The sequence below is a fragment of the Phyllobates terribilis genome, unplaced genomic scaffold, assembly GCF_046119375.1.
Source record: "Phyllobates terribilis strain yellow unplaced genomic scaffold, ASM4611937v1 Scaffold_3__8_contigs__length_932513732, whole genome shotgun sequence".
Taxonomy (NCBI): domain Eukaryota; kingdom Metazoa; phylum Chordata; class Amphibia; order Anura; family Dendrobatidae; genus Phyllobates; species Phyllobates terribilis.
The window spans coordinates 705558451-705573622 of NW_027362763.1; the positions used below are offsets into that span (position 1 = coordinate 705558451).

At 41.7% G+C, this 15172-nt stretch overlaps 1 protein-coding gene across 1 annotated transcript in view; it reads right to left on the reverse strand.

Annotated features, from left to right (window-relative positions):
• Positions 1–15172, reverse strand: part of RPS6KC1 (ribosomal protein S6 kinase C1) — a 132093-nt gene that overhangs the window by 95615 nt on the left and 21306 nt on the right. Inside the window, exon 5 of the mRNA XM_073671966.1 lies at positions 8517–8607. Coding sequence (XP_073528067.1) covers positions 8517–8607 — 91 coding nt within the window. The remainder of the gene's footprint in view (positions 1–8516; positions 8608–15172) is intronic.

A 15172-nucleotide genomic window follows, 5' to 3' on the forward strand; every position in this document is an offset into this window, starting at 1 on the left:
TTCCGATTCCGGTATTCGATATTATAAAAGTATCGGAATTAAGTATCGGAATTCCGATACAGTGAATATCGGCCGATACCCGATATTTCAGTATCGGAATGCTCAACACTACTCACCAACCAATAAGCATGGGGGATGGATTAATCATGCTTTGGGGCTGTGTTGCAGCCACTGGCACAGGGAACATTTCAGGGATAGAGGGAAGAATAGATTCAAAGAATTTACAAGCTGTGATACTTTCAAAAGGGGGCGCTACTAGGTACTAATCATGCAGGGTGCACAAACTTTTGCACTGACCCATTAGGCCTTTCAGAGATCATTTCATCTCCTACTTGCTTAACTGTTCACAATAACAGTAATTTTGACCAGGGGTGCCCAAACTTTTACATGCCACTGTACGTGTGTACATGTTATTTATTTTTCCAGTGTAATATAACATATTTCTAGAATCAACCACCACGAGGTATTGATATGAGCGGACAGCATGTAATGTTTCATTTCTACTGTGGTGGTGCTGTAGGAAAACTGCACACTTCGGGGACATGCACACACTGCATTTTTGTCACTTTGTTTCTGCACAGATTTGTCACAAAACCTGTAGGATTTTCTAGCACCAGCAACGTCAATGAGATTCCTGAAGCCTCATGCACACGCTGCGTATTTAAGCCTTGCAGAGTTTAATCTTCAGCATGTCAATTCTTTCAGTGTTTTTGCTGTAGATTTTGTCAACACTAATAGAAAACGCCTGCAAAAAGAAACCCACAAAAAAGCATGCATTTTAAGCTGAATTTTTCTTGCCAAAATCAGTATTTGCAGCAGATACTTCATTCTAACAGTCATCTTTAGGTCACATGTATAAAACTGACCATTTTTCATCATTTCAGTTATTCTCTTATGCTGAAAAAAAATGGCAGTCTCGCAAACCTGTAATGAAGCAAACATGAAAACCGGACATTAATGGGAAGCAACTAAGATGACATCAGTGTGCTACTCGTTTTTTCTTTTTTTAGCCACTTTATGACGTGGGGCGTATTAGTACACCCCAAGTCATAACCCCCTGCTTAGCATGGGCTCCGTCGCTGAGTCGGCACTAAACCGGGCGCGTCAGCTGATCTATACAGCTGACATGTGCCCGCAAACCAGTTAAATGCCGCTGTCAATCTCTTAACATTGCTGCACCGGAAGTGCATGACTGGCTCCGCCCATCGGTGACCCAGTCACATGATCGCAGGTCACCGATGGGTTGGTATGACAACCCGGGGTCTGCACGAGACCCCTGTGGTTGTCTTGGCCAGATTGCTATGAGCGCCGCTGAGTGGTCGGCACTCATAGCAAGTGAGCAAATTTGCTGCATACAGGCGATCTGCTCATCGCCTGTATCTAGCAGAGCTGATCAGATAATTGCTGCTTCTAGTCTCTCATGGACAAGCATGCAAAAAGAAAAAAAAAAAGTTTAAAAAAAATATATATAATATAATATATATAGCTATAGCAGAATTATTAGGTAAATGAGTATTTTGATCACATGATACTTTTTATACATGTTGTCCTACTCCAAGCTGCATAGACTTGAGAGCCAACTACCAATTAAGTAAATCTGGTGATGTGCATCTCTGTAATGAGGAGGGGTGTTGTCTAATGACATCAACACCCTATATAAGGTGTGCTTAATTATTAGGAAACTTCCTTTCCTTTGGCAAAATGGGTCAGAAGAGAGATTTGACGGGCTCTGAAAAGTCCAAAATTGTGAGATGTCTTGCAGAGGGATGCAGCAGTCTTGAAATTTCCAAACTTTTGAAGCGTGATCACCGAACAATCAAGTGTTTCATGGCAAATAGCCAACAGGTTCGCAAGAAGCGTGTTGGCCAAAAAAGGGGCAAAATAACTGCCCATGAATTGAGGAAAATCAAGCGTGAAGCTGCCAAGATGCCATTCGCCACCAGTTTTGCCATATTTCAGAGCTGCAACGTTACTGGAGTATCAAAACCACAAGGTGTGCGATACTCAGGGACATGGCCAAGGTAAGGAAGGCTGAAAAACGACCACCTTTGAACAAGAAACATAAGATAAAACGTCAAGAATGGGTCAAGAAATATCTTAAGACTGATTTTTCAAAGGTTTTATGGACTGATGAAATGAGAGTGACGATGGATGGGCCAGATGGATGGGCCAGAGGCTGGATCAGAAAAGGGCAGAGACCTCCACTCCGACTCGGACGCCAGCAAGGCGGAGGTGGGGTACTGGTATGGGCTGGTATCATCAAAGATGAACTTGTGGGACCTTTTCGGGTTGAGGATGGAGTGAAGCTCAACTCCCAGACCTACTGCCAGTTTCTGGAAGACAACTTCTTCAAGCAGTGGTACAGGAAGAAGTCGGTATTGTTCAAGAAAAACATGATTTTCATGCAGGACAATGCTCCATCACATGCATCCAACTACTCCACAGCGTGGCTGGCAAGTAAAGGTCTAAAAGAAGAAAAAATAATGACATGGTCCCCTTGTTCACCTGATCTGAACCCCATAGAGAACCTGTGGTCCATCATAAAATGTGAGATCTACAGGGAGGGAAAACAGTACACCTCTGGGAACAGTGTCTGGGAGGCTGTGGTGGCTGCTGCCCGCAATGTTGATCGAAAACAGATCAAGCAACTGACAGAATCTATGGATGGAAGGCTGCTGAGTGTCATCGTAAAGAAAGGTGGCTATACTGATCACTAATTTTTGGGGTTTACGTATGTCAGAAATGTTTATTTCTAAATGTTGTCCACTGATATTGGTTTACCTGGTGAAAATAAATAAGCGAGATGGGATTATATTTGGTTTTTATTCAGTTGCCTAATAATTCTGCACAGTAATAGTTACCTGCACAAACAGATATCCTCCTAAGATAGCCAAATCTAAAAAAAAAACCACTCCAACTTCCAAAAATATTAAGCTTGGATATTTATGAGTCTTTTGGGTTGATTGAGAACATAGTTGTTGATCAATAATAAAAATAATCCTCTAAAATACAACTTTCCTAATAATTCTGCACACAGTACGTGTATATATATATATATACACACACACACACAGTACAGACCAAAAGTTTGGACACACCTCATGTATTTTCATGACTATGCAAATTGTACATTCACACTGAAGGCATCAAAACTATGAATTAACACATGTGGAATTATATACTTAACAAAAAAGTGTGAAACAGCTGAAAATATGTATATGTCATATTCTAGGTTCTTCAAAGTAGCCACCTTTTGCTTTGATGACTACTTTGCACACTCTTGGCATTCTCTTGATGAGCTCCAAGAGGTAGTCTCCGGAAATGATCTTCCAACAATCTTGAAGGAGTTCCCAGAGATGCTTAGCACTCGTTGACCCTTTTGCCTTCACTCTGCGGTCCAGCTCACCCCAAACCATCTCGATTGGGTTCAGGTCTGGTGACTGTGGAGGCCAGGTTATCTGGCGTAGCACCTCATCACTCTCCCTCTTGGTCAAATAGCCCTTACACAGCCTGGAGGTGTGTTTGGGGTCATTGTCCTGTTGAAATATAAATGATGGTCCAACTAAACGCAAACCGGATGGAATAGCATGCCGCTGCAAGATGCTGTGGTAGCCATGCTGGTTCAGTATGCCTTCAATTTTGAATAAATCCCCAACAGTGTCACCAGCAAAGCACCCCCACACCATCACACCTCCTTCTCCATGCTTCACGGTGGGAACCAGGCATGTAGAGTCCATCCGTTCACCTTTTCTGAGTCGCACAAAGACACGGTGGTTGGAACCAAAGATCTCAAATTTGGACTCATCAGACCAAAGCACAGATTTCCACTGGTCTAATGTCCAATCCTTGTGTTCTTCGGCCCTAACAAGTCTCTTCTGCTTGTTGCCTGTCCTTAGCAGTGGTTTCCTAGCAGCAATTTTACCATGAAGGCCTGCTGCACAAAGTCTCCTCTTAACAGTTGAAGAAGAGATGTGTCTGCTGCTAGAACTCTGTGTGGCATTGACCTGGTCTCTAATCTGAGCTGCTATTAACCTGCGATTTCTGAGGCTGGTGACTCGGATAAACTTATCCTCAGAAGCAGAGGTGACTCTTGGTCTTCCTTTCCTGGGGCGATCCTCATGTGAGCCAGTTTCTTTGTAGCGCTTGATGGATTTTGCAACTGCACTTGGGGACACTTTCAAAGTTTTCCCAATTTTTTGGACTGACTGACCTTCATTTCTTTAAGTAATGATGGCCACTCGTTTTTCTTTACTTAGCTGCTTTTTTCTTGCTATAATACAAATTCTAACAGTCTATTCAGTAGGACTATCAGCTGTGTATCCACCAGACTTCTGCACAACACAACTGATGGTCCCAATCCCATTTATAAGGCAAGAAATCCCACTTATTAAACCTGACAGGGCACACCTGTGAAGTGAAAACCATTTCCGGTGACTACCTCTTGAAGCTCATCAAGAGAATGCCAAGAGTGTGCAAAGCAGTCATCAAAGCAAAAGGTGGCTACTTTGAAGAACCTAGAATATAAGACATATTTTCAGTTGTTTCACACTTTTTTGTTAAGTATATAATTCCACATGTGTTAATTCATAGTTTTGATGCCTTCAGTGTGAATGTACAATTTTCATAGTCATGAAAATACAGAAAAATCTTTAAATGAGAAGGTGTGTCCAACCTTTTGGTCTGTACTGTATAATTATATATAAAATCACCCTCCCTTTTCCCCCATTCAAAATAAAAAAAAAAAAACGACAACTGTGGAATTGTACTGTTTTTTTTGCAATTTCACTGCAGTGATGGTGTTCAAAAGTATAACTTGTCCCACAAAAAATAAGCCCTCACACGGCCATATTGACCAAAAAATAAAAAGGTTATGGCTCTGGAAACAAGGGGAGCAAAAAACGAAAACGCAAAAACTGAAAATGCTCTGTTCATGAAGGAATTAAGGACTCATGAGGGCTAGGGGATAAGTTACGTCAATGTTATGGTCAAGGGACGCTCCTAAGATGTAGAGCCTGTTCACAAGGGCCGATTTCTGCTAATCACACAGGTCTGCAAGGGTAAAATTCTTTGAAAAGAAGTGATTTTTTTATAGACTTTTGATCACTGAACTCAGTAAAAATATAGAAAAAAATTCCATCACGTACAGTTTTTTTTTTCCACAAACACTGACTCCATAGCCTTTTTTTTTTTTTAACCATACTTTGAGCCTTTTGCCTGACCTTTGGTGGAGGATTTTGGTGTCATTAGCTGAAAAAAGGAATCCCTTCCATACTTTTCTCAAGACGGTGCTCTAGTGTATTGCAGTGATGCTCCTGGGTTGATGGAAAAATGTATCATTGAGTACAATGTAAGCAAGTGCAGACTCTATTGATTCATCCCAAAAAAGTCTGAAAGCTGTGCTACTGCACAATGGCAGCAAGTATGCTTCACAGCCTGTAGGGCATTCTATACACTCGAAGGAAAGCTATGGGAACTTAGACTTTATTATCATGAAACGTAACTACTAGGATCAAGGACGGTTCATATGTGGTGATCTGAAAGTGCTCTCTTTGCTCCTTGGGCAGCAAGGAGGATACACTAACTACCCATGCTTTTTATGTGAATGCTACAGACAGGATAGGACTCATCACTGTAGCCAAAAAAGTTGGCCAACAAGAACATCTTTCCAACATGGGCTCAAGAAGATAGTTGCGCAAAGTTTAGTTGATCCCACTAAAGTTCTCCTGCCATGACTCCACATTAAGCTTGGACTGATGAAGCAGTTTGTGAAAGCTCTACCGAAAGAAGGAGAGACTTAAGTACCTGTGTACCAAGTTTCAGGGACTGTCCGAAGGAAGGCTTAAGGAAGGCATTTTTGTGGGTCCAGATATTCGGAGACCCATGAATGAGGGACGTGTTCAAAACAAAAATGAAAGCTGTTAAGAAAAGGGCTTGGGATTCTTTTAAAGAGGTCATGAAAAAATTTCTAGGTAACAGAGATCCAAAATCAAGTCCATCGTGGAGAACATGCTGAAACGTTTCAAAGTCTTGGGTAGTCTAATGAATTTGAAGTTATGTTCCCATTTGGACTACTTTCCTGAAAACCTTGGTGCTGTTAGCGAAGAGCAAGGAGAAAGATTTCATCAGGATATCGGGGAGATGGAACAACGATACCAAGGTAGATGGAACGATAATGCCAAGGTAGGTGGAACGATAATGCCAAGGTAGATGGAACATGAACAAGATGGGGGACTACTGCTGGATGCTTCACAGAGAAGATCCGCAGACCTTCTATAAGAGAAAAGGTATCGAGAGAAAAGGTATCGAGAGAAGCTTCAAAGAGAAAAGGAAAAGGCACAAGAATAAGTTTCCAATAAAGTTGAAGAATGAATGTTCAATACATTTTTATATATAATATTGTGTACATTTTTGGCTACAATAAAGCTTTTCCTTGTTCATCTCACTTGTATGTAATTTCACACGCGTGTTGTGCAAAATCCATACGTGATGGTTAAAAAAAAATCAGGGAATAAGAAAACGTAAGAATCAGTCATTGAATTTGAAACACATTTTCGTAAATCCAAATATTGCATACTTGTGTAATGAGAGCAGAGCGACTATATACTGTATATACATGTCATGTTTTCAGGCATGTTCACATTGGCAGCTATGAACTGCCAGGGGACAGAAGATGGATAATATGATGATCTGGAGACCCATCACTATTAGGAAACTCCCTAAAAACGAGCAATTTTGAATATTTCAGGGGGTCAGATGCCTTTAAAAAGAGTTAACCATGCAGGAATAAGGACTGCAGATGTTCCGGTGTTTGCAGAGTATGTGGCTTTTGCGCTCAGTATTAAGAAGCCGCCGTACCATCCTTCATAAAAATGCCATTTACTTGCCCCGCAAAAATTAGCAGTTGATTAATTCAGATTCTGTAGATTATTGCCGGTCACCATTGACAGCTGTATTATGTGCAATCATTGACGCAGAGTGCCACAACACTTAATTGGCACTGTCACTTAAGGAAGAAAAAAAATTAAATGGGTAAAATAAAAAAATTTGAAAAAAAACCCCACAAAAACAGGTATTCATGTTTCAAGTGTTTTGAAGGTCGGTTTGAATACTGTTAACATTTCAAATTTGCATCTCTCAATCACAGATGTTTCCAGACTGCGACATTAAATTCCAAATATTTATGCAGCGGAATCATCAGGAGCCGGAGGGAGAGGCGACAACACACAGCAATGCTGCCACCAAGAGGCGGACGCTGCAACGCCACCTTACTTTCCCATAGTATCCCCATTATTTATACCGGAGGTGCATGGCCTTCAGCCGGCAATGGCGACATCCGGCCTTATCGGAAAACGTATTTGTGAGATGTCCCATGGAAAAATTACCATTTACGTTACAGCAGCAAGGAAAAACGTATGGCACGGATGGATTTATCAAGACGAAGCACATTTTGCTTTATTTTCATACATCTCAGTCTAAAGTTTATTATTTTTGCTCAATCATTTAACCCCTTCCTACTGACCTAAAGAATCATATTGCGTAATTATGAATGAATGCTGTAAACACGAAACCCAAAAAACTATAGCAGAATAGCATTTTTGGGTTTTTAACCATTTCACTGCAGTTAAAAAAAAGTTACACCCCCCCATTTTCAGTGCATTATACCGGTGTCATTCAAAAGTAAAAATCGTCCTGCAAATAATAAGTCCTCAAATGGCGGCGATAATGGAAAATTAAGCAGTGGTTTTTGAAAGAAGTGGGGGGAAAAAATATATTTAAATAAATAAATGACAAAAAAAAAAAATTGGCCAAAGTGGGAAGGGGTTAAAAAGTTTTATTTTCTTTCTTTTTTTTTTTTTTTTTTTTTTTTTTTTTTTAAAGAAATACATGGGGACTAATTCTTAAACTAAAAAAAAAAAAAAAAAACGAAGATTCCTCTCAGTGTTACAATCATGGCATATATAGTTTTTACAATCATACAAAAACTGAAGATTCCCCTCACTGTTACAATCATGGCATATATTTATATATTTTTTTTCTTAAGTGTTTTTATTTCCCAGGAGAAAAATAAAAAGTGTTTTGTTTCTCTGTAGCACCTCTAGAGGGCACAAAAGGGATTACACGCTGCCCATTACAATAAATGAGCTGCTCACATAATCTACGGGCATGTAGAGTCCTCCAGGGGTCAGAGATGTTCTTTGTAGTCGTTCTATACGGGAACTTATAGATGAGTGTTTTCTGAAATAATAAACTACATTAAAGGGGCCATTCTACCATAGAGTTTAATGTAATGTCAACCGTATGGTCCCCCGTTACTACTCCACTGGCTACGACCGAATACCATAGACCGTGGTCAGATTTTTTGGGGGGGGTTTTGACACTTTTTTTTCTTTTGGTGGACCCTTTTAAAACAAAATGAGTAAAGTGGTAAAGTTAGTAAATTTTAAGCAGCCAATATAAATGGCATGTATGAGGCCAAGCTTCAATACCAGACACCGACCATGGAAAAGACAACTCACCATCAGAACTGCAGTCCGAGAGGCTGTCAGGAAAATCTCCAAAAGGTTCTGCTGGACCGATCAGATCGGAGCCATCGTGCACGTCTCCACCCTGCAGAAGAAAAAACAGAATATATCACGTGTGCAAACCTGCCCCCAACGTATCCGGAAACCCAGAGGAGCACATGTAAGGAGGGGGACGGTCACTGCCAAAAAGAACTCATCCGTCCCCGAACAGAACCGCACAGATACAGACATCCATTACTGTAAATAGGCCAATAAGAACAGGCTGCAGAGCACTAAATCCACAGCTTCCCTTCATAGACTTAACCCTTTAAAGAAAGGGACATTTTTCATTTTTGCTCACTCTTTCTTTCTCTCTCCACCCATGTTCTTTAATATGTAATGTACTGAAAAATAGGCAAAAGGCAAAAAAAAGTAGGGCGGGATTGAAGGAAAACTTTAGACTTTTTTCTTATTATTATAAAGATATTCACTTTGCACTACAGTGACTTTTTTTCTACAAGTCAGTACCAAATTTATGTCAGCTTTGTTACTCAGCTGCTTAAAAATTAATTAATTTTTTTTTTTTGGAGGGGAGGAGGGGGGTTGAGAAAAAAAAAAAGACAAAGAAAAAGTGATTTTGCCATTTTCTTTTTTTTTTTTCCCCCCGTCTGCTCAGCATTCATAGTATGGATGTGCATAACTATTGTTTAAGTTCAGACAATTCTGAAAGCGGCAATACAAAGTAGGTTATTTTTTTGTTGTTTTTTTTTACACTTCAGTTTACTTTTGGGGAAAAGGATGGCCAGTTAGACTTACTTTTATATTGATAAGGGAGGGGAATTTTTATATATTTTTTAATGTTTTGCATTAGTTCCCCTTAGGAGACTTAAAACTTGCAATCTCTTGTTCGCCTATGCAATTGACGACAATACTTTTCATAACTGACAATCCCCAGTTAAATAGTGTTGTACTGAACTATGTATTGGTCATATCACTCTGCTTCTTAGATGTTTTAACTTCTGCTTTCTCACAACTCGTCCGCCCTTTAACACATTCTGTGCACCTCTCCCTTCTCCCCTCTCCCATGTATAACTCTGAGGCTCTACTGACAATTCTCACCCACCACCTCCATACAAATCATTGCACCACCTGCTTTCTCTTTTTTTCTCCTTGTCGCTGGCAACATCTCCCCCAACCCTGTGCCTCCCTCTACCAGCATACACTACTCTCCTCCAGCTGCATATAGAAACCCTGCTAATCTTATTAACATTCAGTGCATGCCCTCTCCTATTTCTTTCCATTGTGCTCCCTGGAACGCATGGTCTGTGTGTAACAAACTAACCTACATTCACGATTTTCTCCTCTCCAATTCCATTAACCTTCACACCACCACCGCTGCTGCTCTCTCGTTTGGTGGGCTGAAATTTTCATATACCGCCAGACCTGAGAACAGACACGGGGGAGGTGTTGGTTTGCTCCTTTCATCACAATGTGCTTTCCTGGTCATTCCCCCAGTTGCCTCACTTAGGTTTTCTTCCTTTGAAGTTCACACCGTCAAGACTCTTCAAACCCTTCTCCCTGCGAGTGGCGGTTTTGTATCGCCCTCCAGGCTCCTTCCGCCAGTTCCTGGATCTCTTTGCCACCTGACTTCCTCAATTCCTATCCAGTGACATCCCCACCCTCATCATAAGAGACTTTAACTTCGCTATTGATGATCCCCTCTCCCAATCTGCCCCTCATCTAATTTCTCTAACCTCCTCATTCGGCCTCTCACAGTTTACCAACTCTCTTACGCATGAAGATGGGAATACTTTGGACCTGGTCTTCTTATGTCTCTGCATGACTTTACTAACTCCTCTCTCGGACCACAACCTTCTTTCCTTCTCTGTCAAGAACTGTCTCCTCACCCGGGACACCACTAATACCAAGCAGCTTATGGACAATCTACACACATCTTTAGCCCCCCATCTCCTCCCTCTCCTGTCCAGACTTAGCATTGCCACACTAATACACTGAAGAGTGCCCTAGATCTAGATGAAGCAGCATCTTCTATACGCAAAAAGACCCGACACAGACAACGGCAGACCTGGCACATGATGCAAACACGCTTACTTCAGCGTTGCTCAAAGTGGCCCTCCTGAAATCTAAAGCACAGGCCCCCCATCACAAACCTCTGCAGTGAGGATCTGGCCACTTATTTCCTAGAAAAAAAAATCAACCACATCCATCAGGACATCTCAGCCCAATCTCCTCAGTGCCTGGATCCCCTTCCCTGCCGCACTTCAAGTTCACTAGCCATCTTTGAGTCTGTTACCGAAGAAGAAGTTACCCAGCTCCTCGCTTCTTCTCGACCTACAACAGTGACCCCATTCCGTCACATGTCCTGCAGTCTCTGTCACCGGTGGCCACCACTCACCTGACTAAAATACTTAACCTCTCTCTTTCTTCAGGAACCTTTCCCTTCTCATTTAAACATGCCATCATAACCCCTTTACTTAAAAAGCCATCCCTGGACCAGAACTGCACTGTTAACTACAGACCGGTCTCTAACCTTCCTTTCATCTCTAAACTCCTGGAACGCTTGGTCCACTCCCGTCTAATCTACTATCTCTCAGATAACTCTCTTCTCGACACTTTACAATCTGGTTTCCGCTCTTTACACTCCACTGAAACTGCCCTCACTAAAGTCTCTAAAGCCCCCGTCACACTAAGCGAGATCGCTGCTCAGTCACAAGTTTTGTGACGCAACAGCGACCTCAGCAGCGATCTTGCTACGTTTGACACGTAGCAGCGACCAGGCCCCTGCTGTGAGATCGCTGGTCGTGTCGGAATGGTCTGGACATTTCTTTGATCGTTGAGGCCCCGCTGGGTAGCATGCATCGGTGTGTTTGACACCTTACCAACGACCTTGTTGACTCAGACACAGAGACACATAGGCGTGCATCGTTATACAGATCGTTACGGGTCGCCGCATCGTTGGGAAGAACTGACTGTTTGACATCTCACCAGCGACCACATAGCGACGCAGCAACGATCCCCGACAGGTCGTATCGTTGTCGGGATCGCTGTAGTGTCGCTTAGTAGATCGTTAAGGCCCCGTCACACTAACAGATAAATCTAAGGGTCACTGCTCCCTGCTGATTCTCCTGGATCTCTCTGCAGCATTTGACACTGGATCACCAGCTCCTCCTCACTATGCTCCGCACTGTCGGCCTCAAGGACACTGCTCTCTCCTGGTTCTCCTCCTACCTCTCTGACCGCTCCTTCACTGTATCTTTTGCCGGTTTCTCCTCCTCTCCTCGTCCCTTACTATCGGGGTCCCGCAGGGCTCAGTCCTGGGCCCCCTCCTCTTCTCTCTATACACTGCCCCTATTGGACAAACAATCAGCAGATTTGGGTTCCAGTATCATCTCTATGCTGACGACACCCAATTATACACTTCTTCCCCTGACACCACCCCTACCGTAATACAAAATACCAAGGATTGTCTGTCTGCTGTCTCCAACATCATGTCCTCCCTATATCTTAAACTGAATCTCTCCAAAACTGAACTTCTTGTGTTTCTCTCCTCCACTAACCTAACTCTACCTAACATTGAAATTACCTTGGAGGGTTCAACCATAACTCCCAAGCAGCAAGCCCACTGCCTTGGGGTCATATTCGACACTAAACTTTCCTTTACTCCCTATATCCGATCACTCACTCGCTCCTGTCACCTGCATCTTAAAAACATCTCCAGAATCCGACCTTTTCTCACCGTTGAAACTGCTAAAACTCTTACTGTCACTCTCCTTCACTCTCGTCTGGACTGCTGCAACTCTCTTCTGATCGGTCTCCCTCTTACCAAACTTTCTCCTCTCCAATCCAGACATTCATTGGACTTGACAGTTCATACAAACTAGAGCAAACCAGTCCAATTTCAATGGTCAGAAAAATGCAAATAAAATTTGATGAGAAATTAATCCCTTGACAACATAAGGAATTTTTTTTCAGGGTGGTGGGGTGATCATTAAAAAAAAAAAAAAAAAGTTTTGGTGGTCAGAACATTTTTCCTTTCTATTTATGGTGTCTTCCGTATGGGTTAAATAATTTAATATTTTGAAAGATTGGAAGTTTATAAACGCAGAAATAGCATTTTTTTTTTTTTTAACTGAGGGGGTAGAGAGGAATTTTTTTGTTTATGTATATTTATTTCTTTTAAGTTTTAAACTTTACAATTTATTTGTTAGCCCCATAGGGAATTAAATCCCCTATACTATATACTGCACCACATTATTTATTTTTTTAACTAAATTACTTAAATAAAACACAACAACCTCCTATGAAGCGCAGCTTGTGGCAACCTACTGGCACCCCGTGATCACAATCCGGGGGGAGGCTGGTGGGCGACCGACAGGGATAGCATGCCGTAAATTTAGGATTGCCAGCGGAATCTAAGTGATTAACCCCTTAACAACGGGTGCCGTATTAGTACGCACATTTGGCCTCCCCCCAGGTTCAGTGAGGGCTGCTGCGCTAAGCCCTCACTGAACCGAGCACATGTCAGCTGATTATTACAGCTGACATGTGCCCGCAACAGCCGCGGATGGAATCGCGATCCACCCGCGGCTGTTAACATGTTAAATGCCGCTGTCAATCTCCGACAGCGGCATTTAACGCGCGCTTCCTGGAAGCGCGTCCTAAGCCCCGCCCACCGGAGACCCCGTCACGTGATCGCGGGTCCCCGATGGGTGGGCATGACAACCCAGGGTCTGCAGCAGACGCCTGTGGTTGTCATGATCTGGTCGCTATGAGCGCCAACTAGTGGTCGGCGCTCATAGCACAGGACCAATTCTGCTATATGCAGGGGATCTGCTGATCCCCTGTATGTAGCAGAAACAATCGGATAGTTGCTGCTTCTAGTCTCCTATGGAGACTATTGAAGCATGCAAAAAGTGAAAAAAAAAGTTTTTAAAAATAAAAAAAAATTAAAAAAATATAAAAAAGTTTAAATCACCCCCCTTTCGCCCCATTCAAAATAAAATAATAATAAAAAAAGTCCACACACACATATTTGGTATCGCCGCGTTCAGAATCGCCCGATCTATCAATATAAAAAAAGAATTAATCCGATCGGTAAACGGCGTAACGAGAGAAAAATTCGAAACGCCAGAATTACGTTTTTTGGTCCCCGCAACATTGCAATAAAATGCAATAATGGGCGATCAAAACATCGTATCTACCCCAAAATGGTATCAATAAAAACTTCAGCTCAGTGCGCAAAAAATAAGCCCTCACCCAGCCCCAGATCCCAAAAAATGGAGACGCTATGGGTCTTAGAAAATGGCGCTATTTTTTTAAATTTTTTTAATCAAATTTTGGAATTTTTTTTCACCACTTAAACAATAACCTATACATGTTTGGTGTCTACGAACTCGTAATGACCTGTAGAATAAGAAGGGTAGGTCAGTTTTAGCATTCAGTGAACGTGGTAAAAAAATAAAATAAAAAATAACTGTGGTATTGCACTTATTTTGCAATTTCACCGCACTTGGAATTTTTTTCCCGTTTTCCCGTACACGATATGGTAAAACTAGTAATGGCGTTGAAAAGTACAACTCGTCCCGCAAAAAATAAGCCCTCACATGGCCATATTGACCAAACAATAAAAACACTATGACTCTAGGAACAAGGGGAGCAAAAAACGAAAATGCAAAAACGGAAAATGCTCCGGGGCTTAAGGGGTTAAGCAGCAGCGATCAGAGCCAGCTCTGGCCGATGCCTGCTGTACAACACAGGTTGGTATTGGCTCCTGAATCTGCTCCATTCATTCATTGCATGATGTAATATTACATCATGGAGAGGGAATGGCTTAAAGTAGCAATCCCATGAAAAATTACAACTTTGTTCCTTTGTAATGTATATGATGTTCACAGTCCTGATCTCTGCTCTATGTAGAAACAGGAAGTCTCTGGTCCCTACATTTATCATTCCCCTCTTCATCTGCTTACCCAGCTGCTCCCTCCTCCACCCTGCCAGGGACTTTTGCAGTGACTGATGACTCATACATGGAAAAATTACTTCCTGTTTCTACATAGATCTTAGAAGGATTCAGCTAGACAGTTTCTAATCACGTGATATCATAGACCTAAAAGGAAAAGAGAAGAATTAGCTGGGTAGAAAGGCAAAATGAGCAATTGTAAGTACACAGTGCTATATAATATGATGACTGCAATATATTAAGAGGATAAAAACTTTGATGGGAGGAGGAGGAGTGCTTCTTTAAGTATTTTTTTTAGCTTGTGTTTTCTTTGTGCTGGCAAATTTTGATAAATTAGGCTCAATTACACAGATTGCTCTGTTTCTTCTTTTGCTCATTTTTATACCTTTTTAGAGTAAAATGTGACAAGATTCTTTACAATTGTTATTCTTACATTGAAAAAAGAATTCGATTTTGCTCCCCTCCGAGTACAATTACGCAAACATTTACTAATTTAGTCTTGTATGATCAATAGGTCAAAAACCTCCCCCAGATTGTTGAGCAAACCTAAAAATACACGAGGACTGAAAAAGAACTAGTGTAAAAATGGCACAAAAGCCATTAAGAATCTGACACCATAAAGATGCCTGAAAGCCAAACATTAAAAAAAAGTTCAACAAGAATGATGAATAGCGCCCTTTGTGTTTTAATT